The sequence below is a fragment of the Indicator indicator genome, chromosome 16 (assembly GCF_027791375.1).
Source record: "Indicator indicator isolate 239-I01 chromosome 16, UM_Iind_1.1, whole genome shotgun sequence".
NCBI lineage: Eukaryota > Metazoa > Chordata > Aves > Piciformes > Indicatoridae > Indicator > Indicator indicator.
In genome coordinates this window covers 20471552-20498101 of record NC_072025.1, presented here as the reverse complement: position 1 = coordinate 20498101, position 26550 = coordinate 20471552, and the positions used below count along the sequence as shown (strand labels likewise).

The following is a 26550-nucleotide window of genomic DNA, read 5'->3' as shown; positions in this document are numbered from 1 at the left end:
GGAAACCTTGTCATGATCAACCACTGGAGCAGCACTAAAGCTGGGGTTGCCCGAAAGGAGAGGAAGAGATGATCGGGATCGACACCGGGTCCGCTGTGCCTGCTTTGGGTTCTCTCTCTTTTCGTTTCTTTTCGGGGTTTGCGGGGCGGAAGGACCCTGGCAGAGAGCGACAACCAGCGGTCGTCCTCTCGCGTGCCTGCTCGGGATTGTGACGTCAGCCGCGGGAACGTTTAAAACCCGGCGGGGCTGAGCGCGCGACGCCAGTTTGGCTGGTGAGCTATAGGCTTCTTGCCTGCGTGCACGTGCCAGGGCAGCTGACAGGGCACAGGGAAAAAAAAAAAAAACAAAAACCAAAAACCAAAACCAACAACTCTCAATAAAATCTCCGATCTCAAGATCTCTTGCCAGCAGGTACCTACCATGGTAACAACTCAGACAAAGGGTGTTAAACATGCAGTAGGTTCCCAGACTGAGTCTCTCTACAAGCATGCTGGTGTTCAGGCTTCTAGCTGCATTGAGTGTTCGAGCCTGGCACTTGGTGTGGAGGGTGAAGGAGACACCTGTGTCAGGTGTGACCAGGTGAATTGTCTCTTAAATTTGGTAGCTGAGCTGAAGGATGAAGTGGCTGAGCTGAAAGCGGAAGTAGCAAGGCTCAGGACCATACGAGAATGTGAAAGGGAGTTGGATATGTGGGAACAGGCTTTGAAACCCTCTCCAGTTGAGGGTGGATACGGGTCCCTGTCAGGGGAAGCAAAGGGAATGCACCCCGACCCTCTTCCCCTTCCCCGCTGCCCTTGAGCAATAACTATGAGACTCTGCAGGCTGAGGGCAATGTGGATGAGAGGATTGCAGAGGAACCGATCAAGGAGATGCCAAAGACGAAGCAGCACCCCAAACCTTAAGGACCAGTGCTACAAAGAAAAAGAGAAAGGCTATAGTTATTGGAGACTCTCTCTTGAGGGGAACAGAGGGACCCATATGTCGTCCCAACCCATCCCATAGGGAGGTGTGCTGCCTACCTGGGGCCCGGGTGAAGGACATCACCCAAAGGTTACCTAAACTAATCCAGCCGTCTGACTATTACCCATTGCTGGTAATCCAGGCTGGAAGTGAAGAAATTGAAAAGAGCAGCACCAGGAAGATTAAAAGGGAATTTAAGGCCCTTGGGAAATCGATTGACGGGGCAGGAGCTCAAGTGGTGTTCTGCTCAGTTCCCTCAGCAGCAGTGGTGTACACTGAGAGGAACAGGAAAACCCACACCATCAACAGTTGGCTTAGGAGATGGTGCCAGCAGCGGAATTTTGGCTTCTTTGATCACGGGGCAACTCTTACTGCACCTGACCTGCTGGACCAAGATGGGTTGAATTTATCTAGAAAGGGTAAGAGGGTGCTGGCACTGGGGTTGGCACAACTCATTGGGAGGGCTTTAAACTAGGTCTGAAGGGGGTGGGTGTGGAAACCAGTCTCCCTGGAGAGGAGGGAGGACCACACAAACTGGTGAAATCAGCAGCCCAGCTGAAGTGCATGTACACCAATGCACGCAGTATGGGCAACAAACAAGAGGAACTGGAACTCTTGGTTCACCAGGAGAACTATGATGTAGTTGCCATCACAGAAACATGGTGGGACGATTCTCACAATTGGAGTACCGCACTGGGGGGTTATAAGCTCTTTAGGAGAGACAGGCAAGGGAGAAGAGGAGGAGGGGTGGCCCTGTATATTAGGGAATCTTTTGATGCCTCAGAACTTGAGGTTGCAGATGAAAGGGTTGAATGCTTGTGGGTTAAAATCAGAGGGAGGCCACACAAAACTGACATCCTGGTTGGAGTCTGTTATAGACCACCCAACCAGGATGAGGAGGCCGATGAGATATTCTATAAGCAGCTGGAAGCTGTCTCAAGATCATCAGACCTTGAACTTGTGGGGGACTTTAACCTACCAGACATCTGCTGGGAACTTAATTCAGCAGAGAGGAGACAGTCCAGAAGGTTCCTAGAGTGCATGGATGACAACTTCCTGATGCAGCTCTTAGGTGAACCTACCAGGGGCAAGGCTCTGCTTGATCTGCTGTTCTCAAATAGAGAAGGGCTGGTGGGAGATGTGATGGTTGGAGGCTGTCTAGGGTGCAGTGATCATGAGATAGTGGAGTTTTCAATATGCAGGGAAATAGGGAGGAGCAGTAACAGAACCCTCACTTTGGACTTCCGGAGGGCAAACTTCAGGTTGTTCAGGCAACTTATTCAGAAAGTTCCCTGGGTAACAGCCCTTAAGAACAAAGGGGTCCAGGATGGTTGGACCTACTTCAAACAGGAGCTCCTAAAGGCACAGGAACTGGCAGTTCCCACATGCCGTAAGACGAGCCGGCGGGGAAGACGACCGGCCTGGATGAGCAAGGAGCTCCTGAAGGATTTAAGGGAAAAAAAGAGGGTTTGTCGCCTTTGGAAAGGGGGGGAGGCAACTAGTGATATGTTTAAGGATGTTGTTCGATCATGTAGAAGAAAAATTAGAGAGGCAAAAGCACAGTTAGAAATTAAACTGGCTGCTTCTGTGAAAGACAACAAAAAGCATTTTTATAAATATATTAATGCAAAAAGAGGGGCAAGAGGAGCCTCCACTCTTTATTGGACGTGGAGGGTAACATTGGAACTAAGGGTGAGGAGAAGGCTGAGATTCTAAATACCTTCTTTGCCTCCATTTTCAACAGTAAGGCAGGAGGACTTCAGGATAACTGGCCTCCTGAGCTGGTTGATGGGGTCAAGGAGCAGTGTTGTACTCCTGAAATCCATGTGGAATTAGTTCGAGACTTGTTGAGTCACTTGGATATTCACAAGTCCATGGGACCTGATGGGATTCATCCTAGGGTGCTGAAAGAGCTGGCAGATGAGCTGGCCAAGCCTCTCTCCATCATTTTCCACCAGTCCTGGCTCACTGGAGAGGTCCCAGAAGACTGGAAACTGGCCAATGTGACACCCATCCACAAGAAGGGACGAACAGAAGAACCTGGGAACTACAGGCCTGTCAGCCTGACCTCAGTGCCAGGGAAAATCATGGAGCAGATTGTCTTGGGGGCAATCACTGTGCACCTGAAGGATGGCCAAGGAATCAGGTCCAGCCAACATGGATTTAGGAAGGGCAGGTCCTGCCTCACCAACCTGATCTCCTTCTATGACCAGGTGACCAGCCTGGTGGACATAGGAAAGGCTGTGGATGTAGTCTACCTGGACTTCAGCAAGGCCTTTGACACTGTCCCCCACAGCAAACTCCTGGCCAAGCTGTCAGCCTGTGGCTTGGACAGCAGCACTCTGCGCTGGGTTAGGAACTGGCTGGAGGGCCGAGCCCACAGAGTGGTGGTGAATGGTGCCACATCCAGCTGGCAGCCTGTCACTAGTGGTGTCCCCCAGGGATCAGTGCTGGGCCCCATCCTGTTCAATATCTTTATTGATGATCTGGATGAGGGGATTGAGTCCATCATCAGTAAATTTGCAGATGACACCAAGCTGGGAGCAGGTGTTGATCTGTTAGAAGGTAGAAGGGCTCTGCAGAGGGACCTTGACAGGCTGGACAGATGGGCAGAGTCCAACAGGATGGCATTCAACAAATCCAAGTGCCGGGTGCTGCACTTCGGCCACAACAACCCCATGCAGAGTCAGGCTGTGCCTGGAGTGCTGGAGTCAGCAGTGGCTGGAGAGCAGCCAGGTGGAAAGGGACCTGGGGGTGCTGGTTGACAGCAGCTGAACATGAGCCAGCAGTGTGCCCAGGTGGCCAAGAGAGCCAATGGCATCCTGGCCTGCATCAGGCATAGTGTGGCCAGCAGGAGCAGGGAGGTCATTGTACCCCTGTACACAGCACTGGTTAGGCCACACCTTGAGTACTGTGTCCAGTTCTGGGCCCCTCAGTTTAGGAAAGATGTTGAATTGCTGGAGCATGTCCAGAGAAGGGCAACGAGGCTGGGGAGAGGCCTTGAGCACAAGCCCTATGAGGAGAGGCTGAGGGAGCTGGGACTGTTTAGCCTGGAGAAGAGGAGGCTCAGGGGAGACCTCATTGCTGTCTACAACTACCTGAAGGGAGGTTGTAGCCAGGAGGGGGTTGGTCTCTTCTCCCAGTGTGATGGTTTGAAACTGTCTTTTTAATTTTTCCTTGCAAAGTTCAAAACAGAGAAAGTGAAAGAGTGTAAATAAGTCACTATTGGGTGTAAGAAAGCAAAATACTGATTGTTCTAAACACTTCCATTGGATAGATAGAAATGTTTAAGAACTATTACCCAAAACAAAGTGGGCACTCTGCACATTCTGCGTTCGGCAGTGGGGGCAGTTGCTGGGCTGTCTGGCTGCTGTTTCTTCTTCTCTTCTGGCTGAAGATAACACACTGACCTTGGCAGCTAAGTTAACAACTTTCTGACTAACAAACTCTGCTTCTCTGTCCAGGGGGGTCTGGGGGGAAGCTCCTGGGAGAGAGAGAGGCCCCTTTGGGAGGGTCCCCTTGGGGGGAAGCAAAGGGAGATCGGTTGTGCTTTTTCTGTTGATTGTATATATTTGTGAATGTTGTGAATTTTGTATATTTGTACATATTCATTGCATTTCATTGTAGATTTTAGACTCTGCTTGTAAATACAGCCTTCATTTGCTTCCAGACTGAGCTAGCCTGGTTATTGTTGGTGGGGGGGGAATTTCAGCTCACACCGACACACTTTTTATTTTTGGCGCTCCAACTCGGGGCTCGATTGCTTGTGATTTATTTCTGCTCAGATTAGGAAGCAAAATGAAGCTGTTTTGGATTCTGAGTCATTCTATTTCATCTATTATCGGTGTGATTGTTTACAGATGGGCCATTTCTGCATGATAGACAAGATTGTGAGATATGTGGCATATAAATCGTTTCTTTGGGTTAAGAACAAGTTACTGAATGTTGGTGAATTCTGTTGTGGTCTTATTGGGCTAAGAAGCTATGGTAACTCAACTATGGATCTGCTAGCAGACACATATGAGTTTGTTACTCCTCTTACAACTACAGAGGGTCTTTGGAACCAGTGGTACCCTAGATATCTTGTGCTAGCCTTAATCTTAATTTTGTTGCTTCTTGGAATAATCATATGGCTACTGATAGCACTGTGTCAAGAAAGACATAAGGCTACTTGCTCTTCCAACTCTGCTGTGAATGTGAAAACCAATCCAGTAAATTTGGTGGCCACTGTAACCAGAAAGCGTAAAGGAGATGCAGATGCTGCAGGAGATGGTGCAGATGGAGATGAGGGTCCTTCTACTCAGGGTCCCTCTGTTAAGAAAGATCCTTCTGATGAGGAAGAGAGGGTTAGCCTTAAAACTCTGGTAGACCTCTCGAGATCCCACATGGATGATGGAGATGTAGGTCAGGATGTAGACCCTGGTAGATTAGCAACTGCTGGCAGAGCCTCTGAACTCAAGGAAATTCAACGGAGGATTACAACAGGATTATGGGGACAGCAACCTCAGGATGATGATGATGAGGAGGAGGAGGATGACATACAGTCAGCTAATGTACCCAGACAGGAAATTAGACATGTGAGGAAAGATTACATCAGAGGAGATAATGAGCCAGTCCTGTCTTGGCTAGCCAGGTGTTTTGATATGGGAGCCCCAGCATTGGTGGTAGGCGACAAGTCGGCCTCTCAGTTGGGGATGCTCTCAAAGGATACAGGCATAGACAGGCATCTAGGCAAGTGCATTGGTAAAGTTTCTCTGTGGGCACGCCTCCTACTGGCAGTCTCGCTGAGGTACCCCAGCAGAGATGATTTACCATGGAACCCTAAGCCTTGGACCACAATAGCTGAGGGAATCAAGCGTCTGAGAGAGTTTGCTGTGAGAGAAGTAATGTATGGAGATCATAAGACTCTGAATCCTGATGAAATTCCTGTTGGAACAGGCCTTGCCAAAAAGCTCATTAAGCTTGCTCCTCCTAATTATGCTACTATTCTGGCAAGCAGGATTGTGGCAAGAAATTATGGTGGAGTGCCTCCTACTGTTGGCCATTTCACTGACCAAATGAGGCAGTTGGAGGATAGTCTTGCACGTACTTCTTTGGTTTCAGCCATTGAAACTCTGTCTGGAAAGATGGAGAATTGCATGAAAGAGCTGAAGGAGGAACTTAAAACCTCCATATCCAACTTGATGAAGGGGGATGATTCTGATTCCTCTTCCTCCAGATGGATACAAGTTTCAGCTGTTAGGAACAGACGTGCTCCAAGAAGGCCATTCCAGAATAGGTCAAACCAAAACAGACAGCAGAGGCAATCACGTGGCAGTATCTGGATAACTCTGCGTGATCAGTTTGGTGAGAACATGAACAGATGGGATGGTCAACCAACTTCTGATCTTTTCAAGAGGTTACGGGAGCTGCAGAGGGGCAGATCCCGAGGTAGCAATACCAGGAGGGTAGCTGTCGCTTCCTCAGTTTCCCAGAACAACTCTGATAGCTCCAACAGTGATCCTAATTCTGGTGCTGGACGTTGTGCCAGCTGTACATGTGGAGGTAATCCCCACCATTAGGGGTGCCCTGCCTTCCGCCAGGGGGAGGTAAGGGATAATGGAGATAACAGAATCTATTGGGATGTGTACATCCAGTGGCCTGGCACTTCAAAATTTCAGAAGTACAGGGCCTTGGTTGACACAGGAGCTCAGTGCACCATAATACCATCAAATTATCAAGGGGGAGAATCTATAACCATTCAGGGAGTCACTGGTGGATCTCAAGAGTTGTTTAAGATAGAGGTTGATATAAGCTTAACTGGGAAGCAGTGGAAGAAACATACTATTGTAACAGGTCCTAATGCACCTTGTATTTTGGGAATTGACTTTCTGAGAGAAGGGCGTTTTAAAGACCCTAAGGGTTACAAATGGGCTTTTGGAATAGCAACTGTAGAAATTGATGGAGGAAAATTGAAGTTGTCCATTAGACCTGAGCTTTCAGATGAATCTGCAGTTGTGGGACAACATGAGATAGAGGATGTAAAGCTGCCGGTTGCTTCTCAAACTGTGCATCACAGACAATACAGAACCAACCGTGACTCTTTGGTGCCCATTCAAAACTTGATTCGTCAGCTGGAGAGTCAGAAGGTCATCAGCAAAACTCATTCACCTTTCAACAGTCCAATCTGGCCTGTGAGAAAGCAGAATGGAGAGTGGCGTCTGACAGTTGATTTCCGTGCCTTGAATGAAGTAACTCCACCCATGAGTGCAGCTGTGCCAGACATGATGGAACTCCAATATGAGCTGGAATCCAAGCAGGCCAAATGGTATGCTACCATAGACATTGCTAATGCTTTCTTCTCTATTCCCATAGCAGAGGAATGCAGGCCTCAGTTTGCTTTCACCTGGAGAGGCATTCAATACACATTCAATCGTTTGCCCCAGGGGTGGATTCACAGTTCAACCATCTGCCATGCAGTGATCCATGATGCTTTGGAGAAAGGTGGAGCTCCAGAACACATTCAGTTCATCGATGACATCATCGTCTGGGGTGAGACTGCTGAAGAAGTCTTCGAGAAAGGTAACAAAATCATTGACATTCTCTTGCAAGCTGGTTTCGCTATCAAGTGAGACAAGGTGAAAGGACCTGCCAGAGAAATCCAGTTTCTGGGAGTGCGGTGGCAAGATGGTCGCCGTCACATCCCAATGGATGTGATAAACAGAGTCTCCACCATGGCAAATCCCATCAATAAGAAAGAAACTCTGCGTTTCTTAGGCATAGTGGGATTTTGGAGACTGCACATTCCTGGATACAGTCAGATTGTGAAACCTCTATATGATGTGACTCGAAAGACAAACAGTTTCCAATGGGGTCCTGAGCAACAAGCAGCCTTTGACCAGATCAAGCGAGAGGTAGTCCAAGCGATGGGTCTGGGACCTGTCCGAGCTGGTCCAGACATTAAGAACATTCTGTACACAGCCACGAGTGACAATGGTCCAACCTGGTGCTTATGGCAAAGAGCTCCAGGGGAGACACGAGGACGTCCTCTTGGTTTCTGGGGTCGTGGCTACAGAGGCTCAGAGGCAAACTACACTCCAACAGAGAAAGAGATTTTAGCTGCTTATGAAGGAGTGAAAGCTGCTTCTGAAGTGATTGGAACTGAGTCACAACTTCTTCTAGCTCCTAGATTGCCAGTTCTGAATTGGATGTTCAAAGGCAAAGGTTCTTCACCACATCATGCAACAGATGCTACCTGGTCTAAGTGGATGGCTCTGATAACACAGAGAGCTCGAATGGGAAATCTCGAAAGGCCTGGTTTGGTGGAGGTGATCACAAACTGGCCAGAAGGCACAAGCTGTGCAAAACCTCCAGAGGAGAGAGTAACTCGTGCTGAGGAAGCTCCTCCTTACAGTGATCTGTCTGATGATGAAAAGAGATATGCTTTGTTCACAGACGGTTCCTGTCGTCTTGTTGGGAACAAGCGGAGATGGAAATCTGCAGTGTGGAGCCCAACGTGCAGAGTTGCAGAAGCGAGAGATGGAGAAGGAGAATCCAGTCAATTCGCAGAGGTAAAAGCTGTCCAGCTAGCTCTTAACATAGCTGAACGTGAGAGATGGCCAAAGCTTTATCTCTACACCGACTCGTGGATGGTAGCCAATGCCTTGTGGGGTTGGCTGAAAGACTGGAAGAAGAATGGCTGGCAGAGGAAAGGAAAGCCAATCTGGGCTGCAGATCTGTGGCAAGACATTGCTGCTCGCATTGAGAGAATCCCAGTGAAAGTGAGACACATCGATGCTCACATTCCTAAGAGCAAAGCTACTGAGGAACAACAACACAACCATCAGGCAGATCTAGCTGCAAGAGTTTCCCAGGTGGACACAAACTCTGATCCTGATCCTGATCTTGACTGGAAACACCGAGGTGAGCTGTTCTTAGCTCGGTGGGCCCATGACTCGTCAGGACATCAAGGCAGAGATGCAACCTACCGATGGGCTCGTGACAGATCCATTGACATTTCCATGGATGCTATCACACAAGTCATCCATGACTGTGACATTTGTGCTGCTATTAAGCAGGCAAAGCGGATCAAGCCCTTGTGGTACGGTGACCGATGGTCCAAGTACAAGTATGGTGAAGCCTGGCAGATTGACTACATCACTCTACCTCGTTCTCCATCTGGTAAGCAGTATGTGCTGACTATGGTAGAGGCAAGCACTGGATGGCTGGAAACTTATCCAGTTCCTCATGCAACTGCACGTAACACCATTCTTGGTCTGGATAGACAAATCCTGTGGAGACACGGAACTCCAGAGAGGATTGAGTCAGACAATGGAACTCACTTCAAGAACAATCTTGTAAAAAAACTGGGCCAAAGAGCACGGCATCGAGTGGATATTCCACATTCCCTACTATGCACCAGCTGCAGGGAAGATCGAACGCTACAACGGTTTGCTGAAAACCACTCTCAAAGCCATGGGGGGTGGATCTTTGAAAAACTGGGAGAAACATTTAGCACAAGCAACCTGGTTGGTGAATAGTAGAGGTTCAGTGAATCGAGCTGGACCTGCCCAATCAGATTTGTTGCGAAAGGAGGAAGGTGATAGAGTTCCTGTTATCAGAGAAAAGAATCTGTTAGGCAAAACTGTTTGGGTATTTTCTCCTTCAGGAGAGGCCAAACCTGTCCGAGGGGTGGTTTCTGCTGAAGGTCCTGGTCACACCTATTGGGTAATGCAAGAAAATGGTGAAATTCAGTGTATTCCACAAAGAAATCTAACTTTGGCTGAGAGAGGTTAAATTCAGAGTGTTGCGCAGATACAGCATCGCGCCCAAGAGGAGAGTTCATGAGATCATACGGTGCACGAACCCTGAGAGCCCTGAGTCACCTGAGAGTCCCTGTTCCTTTCTTCGCTCCATCTGCGAGGAAACAAGCTGTTTGCTGTTTTTCCTGTGATTTGACTCTTTTGAATCATCTACATCTGAGATAGCCGGAATGGACTATGGTCTTTATTCACCTATTGTTGTAGATATTATTTTAGATTAGATAAATGGTAGTAGCAGCCAATGGAATTGTTTAGAAGGGGTGGACTGTGATGGTTTGAAACTGTCTTTTTAATTTTTCCTTGCAAAGTTCAGAACAGAGAAAGTGAAAGAATGTAAATAAGTCACTATTGGGTGTAAGAAAGCAAAATAACGATTGTTCTAAACACTTCCATTGGATAGATAGAAATGTTTAAGAACTATTACCCAAAACAAAGTAGGCACTCTGCACATTCTGCGTTCGGCAGTGGGGGCAGTTGCTGGGCTGTCTGGCTGCTGTTTCTTCTTCTCTTCTGGCTGAAGATAACACACTGACCTTGCAGCTAAGTTAACAACTTTCTGACTAACAAACTCTGCTTCTCTGTCCAGGGGGGTCTGGGGGGGAGCTCCTGGGAGAGAGAGAGGCCCCTTTGGGAGGGTCCCCTTGGGGGGAAGCAAAGGGAGATCGGTTGTGCTTTTCTGTTGATTGTATATATTTGTGAATGTCGTGAATTTTGTATATTTGTACATATTCATTGCATTTCATTGTAGATTTTAGACTCTGCTTGTAAATACAGCTTTTCATTTGCTTCCAGACTGAGCTAGCCTGGTTATTGTCGGTGGGGGGGGGGAATTTCAGCTCACACCGACACACCCAGGCAACTAGCAGCAGAACAAGAGGACACAGTCTCAAGCTGCGCCAGGGGAGGTTTAGGCTGGAGGTGAGGAGAAAGTTCTTCCCAGAGAGAGTGGTTGGCCATTGGAATGGGCTGCCCAGGGAGGTGGTGGAGTCACCATCCCTGGAGGTGTTCAAGAGGGGATTGGACGTGGCACTTGGTGCCATGGTTTAGATAGTCATGAGGTTTAGGGTGACAGGTTGGACTCGATGATCTTTGAGGTCTCTTCCAGCCTTCTTGATTCTATGATTCTATGTTGCCTTGCACAAAGGAACTGGGGAGTTCTTCCAGTTCTTGTCCATATTGGAGAAAGGCATCAAAATTGCTGAGACTGGTCCACCCTAACCTAAGGAGCATCATCTACAACTACCTGAAAGGATGCTGTGGAGAGGCTGGTGCTGGTCTCTTCTCACAGTTAATTAGTGATAGAACAAGAGGGAATGGCCTCAAGCCATAGAGAGAGAGACAGACTGGACAGCAGCAAAATTTTTTTCACAGAAAGAGTGATCAGGCACTGGATTGTACTGCCCAGGGAGGTGGTTGAGTCACCAAGCCTGGATGAGTTTAAAGGTGTTTTGGATGTGGTGCTTGGGGATATGGTTTAGGGGTGAGCCTTGTAGAGCAGAGTTAATGGTTGGGCTTGGAGATCCTGAGGGCCTTTTCCAACCTGAATGTTCCTGTGATTCTGTGATCTCTAATGCTTCCTGCAAGAATTGGCAGGTAAAGCAAAGAATTTTCCAAAATGTCTAGAGGCTTTGGATGCACAGCAGCCTGACCTTCAGAGAACAGGTAATAGTTGCATTTGAAAATATGATGTTTCCCTTACAGAATCTTCTTAAACTGTAAGATGCAAAATCACTGCCAGCAGTGACTCATTTCCAGGCAGAGAAAGGCATTTTATCACACTAACCCTGTCTGGGTCTGCTTTCATCCCTTTGCTGCCAGACCTTACTTACCTGGGCTGAGCTTAGAAGTGCATCCAAGTCCTGGCATTTCTGGACTCCCAGAGATGCCAGGTAGGAAATCTGGCAGCAGCTTTGGTTAAATGGAACAAATTGTGAGGACTGCAGATGTATCAGTTTCCTTGCCCACTAGTAGGTAGGTCAGAAGCAGGACATGCCTTGGCTGATGGGTGATTCTGTCTTTGCTGACCATCCAGCTGTACCCACATGCTGACTGCTCAGGCATCTCCCACCAGTCTCGTGGTTTTCCTTCCCCCAGTTGTCCAACAGTGAAGTTGTTATCCTTTGCCAAGCCTTTGTTTTTTCAGGAAAGATGGAAGAGTCAAACTATTCTGAGACCTCTGCCCTTCTGTCAAATCCTATTAAAATTCACAACTGAGTTCCTATATCACTGGGGGAGGGAAAACTGACTGCAGGGAATTGTTTGTTTTGGAAAACCAAGCCAAAGCCAGAGGAGTTCTGGGGGAAAATAAGTGACTGTCAGGAGAGCAGCTTGCAAGCTCCTTCTCTTAATATTAAGATCCACCCATTTCACAACGTCCCAGTTTTTGACAGATCACTGCCAGCTGCCCATCTGGCAAGCTGTGGTTGCAGATCATCCAAGATCAACTCGCAGAGGTCTTAATTGGGTGCTGCTGAAGGAATGGTTGTCATAAACAAATGGCTGGGCCTGCTTGGGAATGAGCAGCAGGAGAAAATAAATGAAGATCCTGCCTGTGCATCACTGTCCTGCTGAGAAATACATGTATGGGAAACTGCAGAAGCAAGGCATGGGCAGAGAGAAAGGGCATTTGAAAGACAACTAAGTCACATCAGCTTAGCTATTTGAGCTGCTGATTGCAACCCTGTTATTTCCAGCTCAAGAGGAAAGGAGCAAGAGAAATGAGGCTTTCTACTCCAAATGGAGGTAGGCTGGGTTGCCCAGGGAGTTGATTTGGGCCCCATGCCTGGAGATATTCAAGGTGAGGCTCAACAGGGTGCTGGGCAACCTGATCTAGCTGAAGATGTCCCTGCTGACTGCAGAGGGGTTGGACTAGATTGCCTTTGGAGGTCCCTTCCAACCCAGACTGTTCTAGGATTCTGTGAACTCTGGGGTACCTGAATCATAAGACAAGCAGTTTGATGAGCAGCCTCATTGCTTGGCAAGCAACTGCAGTGTTGGGCCACCAAAAAGTCCAGTGTGGGTGAGATTTCTGCTGTACTTCAGGGCAGTCACTGACTTCCATACCCTGGCTGTCTCATACCACTCCTCACACAATGAGATCAGCTACAGGGGAAGTGCTTGCAAGCAGGCTGCAGTGGAGAGTGCAGTCAAGGAGGAAGGATGCTGGAGTTCTGCTCTGGGCTCTGAAGCCAAGGCACAGCTGGACCCCAGCCCTCCCACTCACAGACACAAGTAATGTCTCTGGGTAGCCTAACCAGTGGGACTGGTTGTGGTTACCAGCCACCCTGAATGCTTTCAAAATGTCTCTGACATCGGAGATTTGGGGTCACCCCTGTGGTTACTCACCCAGGAGCTGGTTAGCAGATGAGGTGGTGAGGTTGAACTGCTGCTCCAGGTACTTTCCCAGGAAGGCAGCAAAGCCAGCAACCACTGCAATCTCCATGCAGGCTGCCAGGATGATGCAGGTGAAGACAGGATTGGAGAGCAAGTGCTTAGTTACTTTGGGGATCACTAGAGGAGAGAAAAAAAGGGAGAGGTGACTTTGCATAAGCTCTGCTCAAGGTGCTGGAGGCACTTTGCAGATTTCCTGCAGGATGAACTCTTTCAAATCAGGAGTAATTTTCTGTTTTGCAGAGAGAAGCTCATTGAAATGTGGCAACACCAGAACAAAGTGAAACACCAAAGCAGTGTCAAGTAAAGATTAAGATACCAGGAGGGTGTAAAAAGAAGTCACCCGTCGTTATGTTGACATCTTGCAGATGACTTTGAAATTTTGAAGGATGAGTGTTTTCCCATATTGCCTTTGTTTCCCTCATGGGGAAGTCAATCAAAGCCCTCATATTCTCATTTTCCTTTTCCTTTCCTTATGTGCTCCCCCAGAACAATACTGAGCCAGCCAATGGTGTCTTGAGTGCTGTACTCAGCACCAGGTAAGCTCTTGGAAGCCTTCAGACACAAGCTACCCCAGCTCACACTTCTCCAGCCACCCAGATTTGCTTCATTTTCTTATTCCCTCCTAACACTGGCTCACTCTCTGAGGGTGAAAGTTTATATTCTCCTGCTTGGTCTGAGGCCATAGCCACAAGAGATCTCGTGCCTGGGACAGCATATTAGTCTGCATGTTCCCATAACCCAGAGCTTTGCCAGCCAAGCAATGCCTTCCGTGCTGACTCTACCAGTCTTGGAGCTGCAAGGGTGGAAGGGGACACGATGAGCTATTCACTGTGCAAGATCACAGAATGGCTTGGGTTGGAAGGAACATCAGAGATCATCTCCTCCAACCTCCCTGCCATGGGCAGGGACATCTCTCAACTAGACTCAGCTGCTCAAGGCCTCACCCAGCCTGGCCTTGAACACCCTCAGGGAGGAGGCACCCACAAGTTCCCTGGTCAAACTGTTCCAGAGTCTCACCACCCTCCTACTGAAGAACTTCTTCCTCAGCTCCAGTGTAACCCTGCTCTCCCTCAGCTTCTAACTACTCCCCCTTGTCCTGTCTCTAGACAGCCTGATGAAAAGTCCCTCTGCAGCCTTTCTGGAGGATCCCTTCAGGTATTGGAAGGCAGCTCTAAGGTCTCCCTGGAGTCTTCTCTTCTCCAGGCTGAACAACCCCAGCTGCCTCGGTCTGTACTCATAGCAGAGGTGTTGGAGCCCTTGGATCATCTTTGTGGCCTCTGGACTCGCTCCACCAGCTCTGTGTCCTTGTGCTGGGACACCAGAACTGGACACAGTTCGAGGTGGGGTCTCAGCAGAGCAGAGTCAAGAGGCACATCCCCTCTCTTGCCCTGATGCCCGTGCTCCTCTGGCTGCAGCCCAGCACACAGCTGCCTTCTGCGTGAAGACACTGCTGGCTCATGCTGAGCCTCTCAGCAAACAACATCCCCAAGCCTCTTTTCAGAGCTACTCTCAACCACTCTGCACCCAGCCTGGATTTGTGCCTGACCCAGATGCAGGACTTCGCACTTTAACTTGTTGAACCTCATGCAGTTGCCACTGGCCCACTTCTCCAGCCTGGCAAGATCCTCCCGGATGGATCCCTTCCCTTGAGTGAGTGGCCTGCCCCACACAGCTTGGTGAGTTGCTGAGAGTGCCCTGCATGCCACTGCCCATGTTGCTGACAGGCACACACATTTGCTTATGTTTCATGATCCCTTCTTAATCATTAATGCCCAGAGTCCTCCCCTCCAAGCCCATCTCTATCTCCACTAAACAAGCAGGAGTTCCCTTACCCAGGGATATCTTGCTAATGAATCAGATGCAGCATTTTCTACTCCAGCGAACATTTTAATTATTGCCGAGATAACACAGCCTGAAGAGGAGAGCATCCCAGTGCAGGAGAGAGCCTTGCTTTTGTCTCAATATCTGATGACTAATTTCTCCCTGAATTAAATGTGAAAATCATTAGGTTTGAAAATTATCTCTCCAAAGTGTAGTGAAGCCTCAACGGACCCCCATTTGCATGCTGAGAAATCCATCCCCCACATCACCTATGGTGTATCAGGGTCTGGCAGATGACATTTCTCCAGTGTTGGCCTCATGTTTTCACTTACAGCTTCCTTTTTTTTTGGGTGCAAAGTCTAATTGCACTGGCCTCAGCACAAATCTTTGTCAAGGCTCTGCTTGGGTCCCCTTTCTTTTGTTCTTGGTGGGGTGGGAATGGATTATAATCAGATTTGATCTAACCATTTTGGAAAGGGTCACTCCACAGTTTCTGGTTTCTTTGTATCACAAATGTTTTTCCCTGCTGTATAAAATTCTTGCTTCCTAAGGGTTTGTTGAACATAATGAAGGTGCAGGAGGTAAGGCTATTTTTTTTTTTAGTAGAACAGAAGGAAAAAAAAGAGAAGAGGAAAAAAAATAATAGGAGGGAGGAACGGGGGTGGGGGAATTCAGATGTGGAGAGATCTCAGAAGCCACCTGCTGCCTCCTTCAGTTTTTTGGTGGCCACCTACAGAATTTCCTCTTTTTGCCAGAAAAAGGAGGAAAAATGCAAAGGTGGACTTGGCAGCACTGAGCCTGAAAAGTCATATTTAAGGTATTAATGCCTGTGGTGCCTCTGGAGTTCAGTTTGTGCAAGATTAATGGATTCCTTGAGATGTAGCTTTGTGCCAATTCAAATGCAAAGACACAAAGGTCTACCTCTAACTTTATCCAGCAAGTAATAACAATGACAGCCTATCTTTTGCAGGAGGGAGGTAAAGATCATAGCCATTTATTTCTGAAGTTGGCAAGGCTGGTACCCAACCATCGTGCATTACCAAGGTCAAAATCCATCTTTTGTGCTTGGAAATGGACAGCAAAAATTTCACAGAGTTATTGCCCCATCTCACACAGGAGAGGAGGCCCTTCTGACTGCCTTGCCTGGCAGTGTTGGGCTGTGAGCTCCATCACTTCATCATTGCTTCTCCTCCCTATGTGTCCAGGTGTGAGTTTTCCAGGACAGATCCTGTCTGCCACTGTATGTTTCACCACTACCTACTGCAACAGGGTTCTGTACCAGCTGGAGGATATAACTCCAAACCCAGCTCAAAGAGTGCAGAGACAATGCCTGGCAGCCTCCACCATCTCCTCAGGCAGGGCCAGCTCATTCCCTTTCATTTGCTGAGGGAGATGACAGGAGGCTCCCCATAGAAATGAATATCCTTTCATCTCACTACTGCCACGTGTTAGGATGAATCATTTGACACCTGCTGCTGCCTTATCTGTCTCAGTTCTTGGGGTGAAATACCTCTGGGAACAAGATTAAAAGTCAGCAGTGAAGTTTAAAAATCTCTCAGTAGACCAGAGTGACATGCTTTCAGCTGCCTGGCATATGGTGCTGGGTGTGAAGGGGGAATGGGAAATGTCTTGATGGGGGACAGTAAAGCCCTGGGGAACACAACAACCAAGCATGGTGCTTCTTCACTGGAGCTGATCCCAGCAACCCCATGATAGACATTACCCTGCATCACAGTGGCCCAGAGGCTAGCTCAACACTTTGTAGCTATAAATCTGAGGCTGAAGCCCATTCTCCACATGGGAGAAGGGAAAGGTCTTTTGGATTCAGAAGAGCCCCAAAAATCTACTTGGAGAAGCCCTGAGCTGTATCACACACGGCACACTCAGAAGGATCAGCTCATTTAACATCCTTAACTCCATGCACCCGACGTGCCACAGAAATGGTGGCAGAAAAGCAATTCCCAGGGCACTGAGAAGAGCAAGAAACCTCAGCCTCTTCTCACTGCTGAAGCACTGAAAACCCAACTCTTCAGACTACCCACATGCAGCCTTGGTGATAGGATCACCCAGAGGTTGAAAAGAACCAAGCAGGATGTCCCAAAGCTCTCCAATACCCCTACTGATCCCTCAACTTCCACCTTCTAAGAACCCAAGCAACCCTTGTGCTGAGGCACAGGGCATCCTCCCTATCTCCTGCTGTGGGTGACAGGGCAGAGGTTTGACAAGCACACACATTTCTGTACACCAAGTAGCTTTGATTTGTCACTAAACATCGGGGAGTACCCAGGGATAATTGGCAACCTCATTACATGAGGTTTAACTACTCTCTAGAAACGACAAACTATAATCATCACGTTGGTGCTTGGAATGAATTGTTTGGAACATTACAATCACCAAGGCCCCCTTTTCCAGTTGGAGCACCCTACAGAGACGTGTTTTCAATTTGCAGTAAAGATGAGGAACACAGAAAGCAAAGTAATAAATTAGAGGGAGGTTTACAGCCCTGTCCACCTAGGACAGTACTGCGAGGGAAAGGCAAAAGATGTAGTGTTGAGCCCAAATGCTACTTCCTGATAGCAATGTAGGCAGCAAACCTCAGATCTGAATAGAAAACAAAAGGCAAATCTCCACCTGGCTTGAGGAATAAGGGATGAAGAAAATACTGCAAGCAGCAAGAAGAAAAAACCTGCATGAAAGAGGCAGCTCCTGTAAAAGAGGAGATGGAGTAAGGCAAGAGGTGCTAAAGATATCTCAGGTGAGTCTCATATGCCACATGGCCTTGGCAAAATCAGAATCACAGAATGGCTCAGGTTGGAAGGGGCCTCAGAGATCATCTGCTCCAACCTCCCTGCCATGGGCAGGGATGCCTCTCAACTAGACTCAGCTGCTCAAGATCTCATCCAACATGGCCTTGAACACCCCCAGGGAGGAGGCATCCACAACCTCCCTGGGCAACCTCTTCCAGAGTCTCACCACCCCCATACTGAAGAACTTCTTCCTAAGATCCAGTCACAAAAGATATGAAGGAAAAGTATGATACCCATGTCAAAGAAGCTTCCTGACAGATACAAGCTTGAAGCAACAGCACCATTCTCATGGACGAAAAGGGGAAGTCCTTCTACTTGATCATCTTGACTCCAGCAACCACCTTCGCTGGATTTCAGAGGGGGACATAAACCTCTCTCACCCAAATCATGGAGGCCACAGGAAGGCACAGTGGCTCTTTGGGGGACAGACATACTCTGCCTGACCTCAGCTGCTGCTCAGCTTCTGCCCAGCAGCGTGCAGGCTGAAGGTCTTTCTGAATTGATCAAAACTTCTGATAACAGGGATGTTGGTTTGGAAATAGTCAAGAAGAATCTGCCCACAAAGCCCTCTTCCTCAGGAAATCCAAGCCAAAGGAAACTTGGAGACTGATAGGATCTGATGTGATAGGGCCTTTTATAACCAGCCTCTACTCCCTTGTCTATGATCAGAATTTCTCAGCAAGCTTTTCAGATGTTGGTAGTGAGCCAAAACCCAAATCCAAAAAGGAATCAAAGCCATGATATCTGCCTGGATCAGGGCAGAAGACTCTGCTGTGACCATGAATGAAGGTACAAATGAAGCCCTCTCCAAAAGGTTGTCACTATGACTTGTTAGAGCTGTGAATTTAAAACTACTCATGTTAGCTGTTAATCCTGCTCAGTCCCTGAGGACTCCAAGCCCTCCATGGCCCAGGTTCACCCTGCACAGCTGGAAGCTTCTGGCCCAGCATTGTATGTTTCCTTCCCAAGAGCACTTTTGGGGAGAGAAATCCAGGATTCAGAGCTGCTCCCTCTCTAGGTATTTAGCAGACTGGTAAAGAGAGCAGGAGGGAGACAAACAGAAGACAAGACAGCTGTCAGCTGCACATCCCAACTCTCCCATGATCTTGAAAATGAAGCTGGACATAAACCAAAATGTTTCCAAATCTAGAGAATTTGTAGTTTTGAAATTCATTTAATTCCACAGTGAGCTTTCTTTTCAATCTTTGTGAATGAGCCTTTCTCTCCAAACCTGAAGGATTCCATATCAATTTCAATCCTTTTAGGTTTTTAATCTGTCTCACTAGACAGACAGGCAGGAGGTAATGAATTTCTGGTTTAAATCATTACTAAACAAAATGCATTGAGAACAGAATGTTTCAGGAGTGCTAAAGATAAAGCCTTACAGGAAACATGTTGAAACAAAATTTCATTGGAACTGGCCATTCAATTCAGTAGAAATGACATTTCTGCATGAAAAAAGAAATGGTGTTAACAAAGCATTTCCAAGCACAACCTGGAGCAGGTGGTAGGTTAGAGGCAGATGCTGGACAGATGTGAGCAGAGGGCACAGGTGCTCTGACACAGCTGAGCATCATCTCCAGCCCTGCATAGCAGAGGGGTCCCCAAGCCAGAGCAGAGGTAGAAAAGTGAAGTTATGCCCTCAGGACAGCAAGGACTTCTACAACTCACACCTGCAGTGCTTCCACAGACCATAGGGAGAGAGCAGGGCTGGAACAACCCTGCCAGGCTGCCAGCTAAGAGCAAAGAGAGAGCAATGGCAGCATTTATCCATCCTCCTCCTGCCATTAAGCCTTCATTTCCTTGTGCTCCCAAAATGGATCTGCACTGCTTAACTGAAATACCAATCAGGTAAGGTCAGCACCAATCAGCATTCATATACCAGTTTAGCACAGGTAAGCACCTGCCAGGACTGAGCCATCATGCCCCTGCCAGCACAACTCTGCTGAGCTGCTGTGGCAGCCACCCACTGCCTCTGCTGCCTTTGATGGCCTCTTCACCTTCTGACATTCAAAGGCACAGACTTCATTTGAAGTTTGAAGCTCCTCTTAAGGATGCTTCTTTTCCCAGCATGGAAATAGCCCTCATCAGGAGATGCTGTGGCTTCCCAAAAGCTGGGCCCTCCCTCCAGCTTAGACCTTGTAGAGATGTAAAAAGACTTTCTGATACTTTGAGCAGGTTCTTTTTATATTAGTCACAGCTCTTCTGTATGCTAAGCCTAGAAGCAGGCAAGGAAATCTCACCCAGCCCTGTATCTCACTCTTACAATCAAATCTTGCAGTGCCTTGAGTAACCTCCCAGGTGCCAGCATGCTGTGCTGCTAGCTGACAGCTATGATGCAGCTGGGAGCATGCTTCCAGCTCACACCACCCTGCTGCTTCTCCTGCCATGTCCACTCAACTTGCAGCAGGCTCTGCAACAGTTTAAACAAAAATCCACCAGCTCCCTGCAATGACCATAAAAGAGACTCAGTTCAGGCTCTGAGGATGCACTGCTGATGCAAAGTGGGTCCACATGATCAGTCCAGGGTAACAACTCTTCCTCCCCATCCTGTGCACAAGAGATGGACTATCCTGCAGCTCCACACACATATGGACTTACACCTTGCATACACCTGCCCAGGACCATGCTGCAGAGACAGAGACAACATTTGCTAAAGAGGAGTCTGAGTTATGACCACACACACCACAATGAGTATTTCCACTCACCACAATGAGTATTTCCACCCACAACCTCAACTCCATGTTCTATGTGGTACATCCTGTAACCATGGCAGGTACATCCTCTGCCATTCAGCTTCACAAACACATACAAGCCCCAAACATGCCATGGCAGGACAGAAGATGTGGCTATGAATGCACAGATATATTTTTAACCTCTCTGCACAAACACATTTTTAGCCTCTCTACATAATTACTGTATATCATTTTTTCATCCTAGGGAAAAAGCTAAGCAGTTGAACTTTTCCCAAAGGAAACTTTATATAATCAACAAAGAAGTAACAGATACTAGGTCCTACCACAAAAAGGATGCATATACATGTTTCAGCTGCTGTCAACATAATGGATATGCACAGCAAGACTGCAGACCTAAGCAATGCTGACCAGGAATGGTGAGGCACATTTGCCACCCCTTGCCTGAACATCCTCTCCAGGCAGGCACTTCAGCAAACACAACCCTTGACCATATTCCCACTGCAACAGCAGTGGCAAGGGACTTGAAAAGAGGTAGCAGCTGCCAACACTGTGCTGTCTGTGACAGGATCAAAAGCATAACTAAAAAGGTCATTCCATGTCTTATTTGATGTGATGGAAATTGTATTTCAAAGTCCATCTTACACAGAGACTTCTGGAACACCAACTGATCTGAAATGGCGTTACCTGCAACGTGGAAGCCTGGTGCCTCCTGATGTAATCAATACTTTGAAGCACATGGATGTGGCAGTTCAATTTCTCTGCTTCAACGAGCAATAGATGCTCTTGGAACCCCTCCATGGCCTCCCTGTGTGCAAGAAACTCAGCTTGGTCAGCACCATCTTTGGGAATAACTGCTGCTCCTCCATGCAGCAGGGACATTGCCAAATGCTTTCACTTTTTCTGTCTGGAAACCTGCAAAAACATCCCAGTGCCCATTCCAAAAAAACTCAGTGGCCGAAGCAGATGCTGTGATGCATCCATGACAAAAGGCACACAATCATCCAGGTGGACATACCATGGGGAAAAGCCCATGCCTCAAACTTGAGAAAGTCCTTGCACCAGAGATGAAACAATAAAGAAATTAATTTCACTGCCAACTTTGCAACCAGTTTCTCTCTTTACCTTTATTCTGAATTATCTCAAGTGAAAACGCCACACCTTTGACCTTCCCTAATGAACATCCACATCAACAAGTCAAGACATTTTTGTATTTAAGAAAACACCTTTTTTTTGTTGTTCCCCCCTCTCCAGTCTGTTTTCCCTTCCCAGCAGCACCTCATTCAATTCCTAATTAAGGCAACTGCAGAGGGAGTGATTTTGTCCTCGTTTATCTAAATGCATTAGGCAGTAATGAAACCTGCTCTGCCACAACGACAGAGAGTGGGAAGCAGCCACCAGTGCTGCAGAACAACGCTCTCAGATGAAGGTTTTTCCAGTGCAGCCTACAGAAGGGTATCTGCCCACACTCTCCCACAAAATCCTGGATCCTTAGCTGACCTTAATTAGAGCTAGGTCCATTTCCATCACTGCAGGACACGACGTGGAATTTTCTATTCTAATTTGCTACAAGTGATGCTCTGCTCTGACACTTTGCTGCTGTTCTGGGCTGGTGTCTGCCTCTTCCCTCTCTCAGTTTAGGAGCTGTAGTGGTGCCCAGCACTCACTGCTTTGTATCTGGGATTGCACTAAGCTGCAGCTCACATGCTGGGAGCTCCCAGTTTCTTTTAACCACCCTTGCTCTCCATTTCAGGAGGCAGAGGTGAACAGGACAGCAGACTGGAGAGAAGTTCACAAATTGCTCTGGCAACTGCGTTCCCCTTCAGGTTTCTTTATCGACTCCAGAGGCCTATCATCCATTCCTGAAGCTTTGTAGTTTAAAAAAAAACCCACCAAGCCTTTCAAGTGGAACAAAGCCTCTCTTTAATACGAGGACAATGCCAGAGATGATCAGAAGCTAGCGACTTAGATTGCAGGATACTGGGTTTTCTGGAGTAGAGGTAGATGGACCAAATCAGAGACCAACTGAAAAACCCACCCTGCTGTTAGCCTGTTGCTGACTGCCACAGAATACACAGAATCACAGAATTATTGAGGCTGGAATAGACCTCCGAGATCCTGGATCCAAGCTAAGGAGGGTAGATTTAGATTAGATGTTAGGAAGAAGTTCTTCACCATAAGGGTGGTGAGACACTGGAATAGGTTGCCCAGGAGGTGGTGGAAGCCTCATCCCTGGATGTTTTTGCAGCCAGGCTGGATGTGGCTCTGGACAACCTGATCTAGTGGAAAGTGTTCCTACCCGTGGGAGGCAGCTGGCACTAGATGATCCTTGGGGTCCCTTCCATCCCTGACAATTCTGTGATCATCAGTCCAGCCTATGACCTAACACCACCACATCAACTAGACCATGACAATAAGTGCCACATCCAATCTTTCCTTAAACATCTCCAGGAATGGTGACTCTACCACCTCCCTGGGCAATCCATCCCAGTGCCTAATAACCCTTTCCATGAGGAAGTGCTTCCTAACATCCAACCTAACTCTCCCCTGGTGCAGCTTCAGGCCACGCCCTCTTGTCTTGTCACAAGTTTCCTGGAGGAAGAGCCTGAGCCCCACCTTACTCCAACTTCCCTTCAGGTAGCTGCAGAGTGTGATAAGCTCCATTGGAATGCACTGCCCAGGGAGGTGGAGGGATTGACGTCCCTGGAGGTGTTTAAGACAAGCCTGGATGAGGCACTTAGCGCCATGGTCTGGTTGATTAGTTAGGGTTGGGTGACCAGTTGGACTTGACGACCTTGGAGATCTCTTCCAACCTGGCTGATGCTGTGAAGGTCCCCCCCAACCCCGAGCCTCCTCTAGCCCAGCTCCCTGCAGGGCCTCACCTCGCAGCTGCTGGAAGCAGGTGGTGCTGCTCTCGCCGTCCAGGGGGTGCCGCAGGACCCCGTTGCTGGGCTTGTGCCTGTCGCAGTCCCTGTCGGGGAGCATGGCCTGCTCGCTCTCCCCGGTGCGCTCCGGCCGCGGCGGCAGCGCCTGCGGGAAGCCGAACATGGGCAGGGACGAGAAGAAGAGTAAGGCACCGCAGAGCAGGAAGCCTCCCCACCACGCACCGATCCACCGCGGGTCGTCCGGCGTGATGTCCAGCTTGCCTGCAAGGGAACACACACACCCGTGGGTGGCTCGGCCATGCTCCCGAGGGTCGGCACAGCCAGGCTAGGGAGGGACCCTTCACAACAGGACGAGGGGCAACGGTTTGGAACTGGAGCAGGAGGCATATCCAACGTGACCTGGACAGGCTGCAGAGCTGGGTGCAGGCAAACCTCATGAAGTTTAATAAGGACAAGTGCAGGGTCCTACATCTGGGGAGAAGTAACAACAGGCACCAGGACAGGTTAGAGGCTGCCCTGCTGGAAAGCAGCTCCACAGAGCAAGACCTTGGAGTGCTGGTGGACAGCAAGTTCTGCATGGGACAACAATGTGCTCTGGTGGCCAAGAGAGCCAATGGGATCCTGGGATGCATCAAGAAAGGTGTCTAGGGAAGTTCTTCTACCTCTCTACTCTGCCCTGGTGAAACCACACCTGCAATCCTGTGTCCAGTTTGGGGCTCCCCAGTTCAAGAGAGACAGAGACCTGCTGGAGAGAATCCAAGGGAGAGCCACAAGGATGCTTAGGGGACTTGAGCATCTCCCCTGTGAAGAGAGACTGAGAGCCCTGGGGCTGTTTAGTCTGGAGAAGGGAAGACTGAGAGGGGATCTGATCAATGTCTATCAATATCTGAGGGGTGGGTGTCAGGAGGAGGGGGCCAGGCTCCTTTTGGTGGTACGCAGTGATAGGACAAGGAACAATGGGTTCACACTTGAACATAGATGATTTCACCTCAACATGAGGAGAAACTTCTTTACAGTGTGGGTGACAGAGCCCTGGAACAGGGTGCCCTGGGGGGTTGTGGAGTCTCCTTCTCTGGAGATTTTCAAGACCCAGGTGGATGCATTCCTGTGCAGACTCCTCTAAGTGATGCTGCTCTGGCAGGGGGGTTGGACCTGATGATCTCTTGAGGTCCCTTCCAACCTCTGATATACTGTGAGACTGTGACATTTAGGTTGGATGTCAGGAGGAAGTTCTGCACGATAAGGGTGGGGGGATGCTGGGATAGGTTTGCCAGAGATGTTGTTGAGGCCCCAGCCCTGGAGACATTCAAGGTGAAACTTGCTGGAGCCCTGGGCAACCTGCTCTAGTTGGAGATGTTCCTGCTGAGTGCAGGGGGAGCTGGACAAGATGAACTTTGACAGCCCCTTCTAACCTGATGCATTCTGTGATGTTGAAGTCCGTTATTGGGGCTTTGTTGTCTGGTGAGGGGCTCCTAGACATTAGGTGAGGACCCATCGTGCATCCCACACCCATACCATGTGAGCCACCAGTGTATAATGACCTTCATATCCAAGAGGTCCTAAGGATGAGTGAGGTTCTAAGGATCACCTTGTTTGACTAGATGGTACATCCAGCTTCTGCACCAACATCCTGCAATCAGAGCTTCTTTCCAATGTCTTTGGCTCTGCCAGCTCTAAGAAGTTGCCATACACCAGCTAGCGTCCCTCATGCTGGCACTAAGATTTTGGACATCACTGTCCCAGTGTGTCAAATGTGCACACAGCTGACGCATCTACCAGCAAATACTTGCACAGAGAAGCAACAGAACACAGAAGAACATTGCCTCTACACCTCAGCTTACTTCCCCCCCCGCCCCAGGAGGTCAATGCTTTGAATTCACAGCCCTTTTCAGTGAAGAACAGATGAACATTTGGGGTTTAAAGTCAGCTGTGACTGTGTGAAGGATGAAGCACTTGTAGATACTGGGAAAACATGCCCACTGCATCAAGAGGGCTCAGAAGGGCAGAGAAAGCATCAGAAAATGAAGAAAAAGGAAGCAAAAGGCTACAGTATCCTGCAGACCATCATGCAGCAGAGGTAAGGAAAATGGGGGCTCTGGAGTCAGTTTAGGGGGAATAAAAATAAGCAGCAGGAGAGAAGAAGCTTTGCTCCTAAAGCTGCCTCGATCGGCAAGGCAGCAGAGGGTGCCCAGCGCCTGAGCTGACTCCCAGGGGAGGCGTGGGGCTGCGTGGCTGGAATGACAAGCTCCTCTGTTCATGATGTCTGTCTGGTTACTGCCACGCTGAAAAATCTGTCTCAAGTGAGGCAATCAAGTTGTCTCTCAAGCAGAGACAGAGGGAAACTCTTTTCCCCTTAAGGAAAATAACACATAGCTCTCCAATGTATATAAAGCTGGGAAACCAATGGTTTGGAGGGACTGCTTTTTTCTGTCGTAATTCCCTCCTGCCTAAAGTGCTTTTTTTTTTTTTTTCCCCAGGTTCTTGAGAACACCACCATGTGAAGAGCCACATAAACCAAGGTCTTCTTCATAGCCCCTTCTTCAAATAGGTCCTGTATGGAGCTCAGCACAGCAGTGTGCCCTGGCATCCCACACCTCCTGCCTGGAACAGAGAGCAGAACAGCGCTCAGCCTTTTCGAGCTCGGTTTCCTCACACCACTCCAAGCTGTAAGGACGATCCAGCTGCCATGTGGAAACCCTCCCATACAAAAATAGATGGAGGCTGTGCATGCCCCAGCCCTCACACAGCAGCAATGGACCATGGCCAAAGCCAGCTGGACCTGCAGCTGGAAAGTGCTATACCCTTCCTGTGACCTGCTGAGCCACAAGCCCTGCAGGCTTCTCAGTGATAGCACACCACCATTCTCCTCTGTGCTTCTGCTTTTGTCTCTTTTGAGTTCCAAATATGGAGCAGAGTCTTATGTTAAAAATGACTGGATCACATCCCATTTTTTTAGCTGAGCCAGCATCTTGCATTTGGTGGTAACCAGCTGCAGATGCCTAGGAAAACCCAGAAGAATAATGACAACAGACACCTGATCACATTCTGGTGATTTGTGTCTCAGGAGCTTTCTGAGCTACATTTGGTGTCATATTAATTTTTTTCTCCTATAAAATTGTCCAATTGTTTTTTATTCCATTTGTAGACTTTTAACATCCTACAGTGAGGAGTTCCACAGCTTCACCTCCAA

General features: G+C 48.4%; 1 protein-coding gene across 1 annotated transcript in view; it reads right to left on the bottom strand.

The window, feature by feature from the left end:
- The window catches only part of SLCO3A1 (solute carrier organic anion transporter family member 3A1), a 165274-nt gene that overhangs the window by 16330 nt on the left and 122394 nt on the right, over window positions 1-26550 (bottom strand). The window contains exons 4-5 of the mRNA XM_054388085.1: window positions 23358-23621; window positions 13107-13271 (exon numbers count right to left, since the gene is read on the bottom strand). Of these exons, the coding sequence (XP_054244060.1) occupies window positions 13107-13271; window positions 23358-23621 (429 nt within the window). The remainder of the gene's footprint in view (window positions 1-13106; window positions 13272-23357; window positions 23622-26550) is intronic.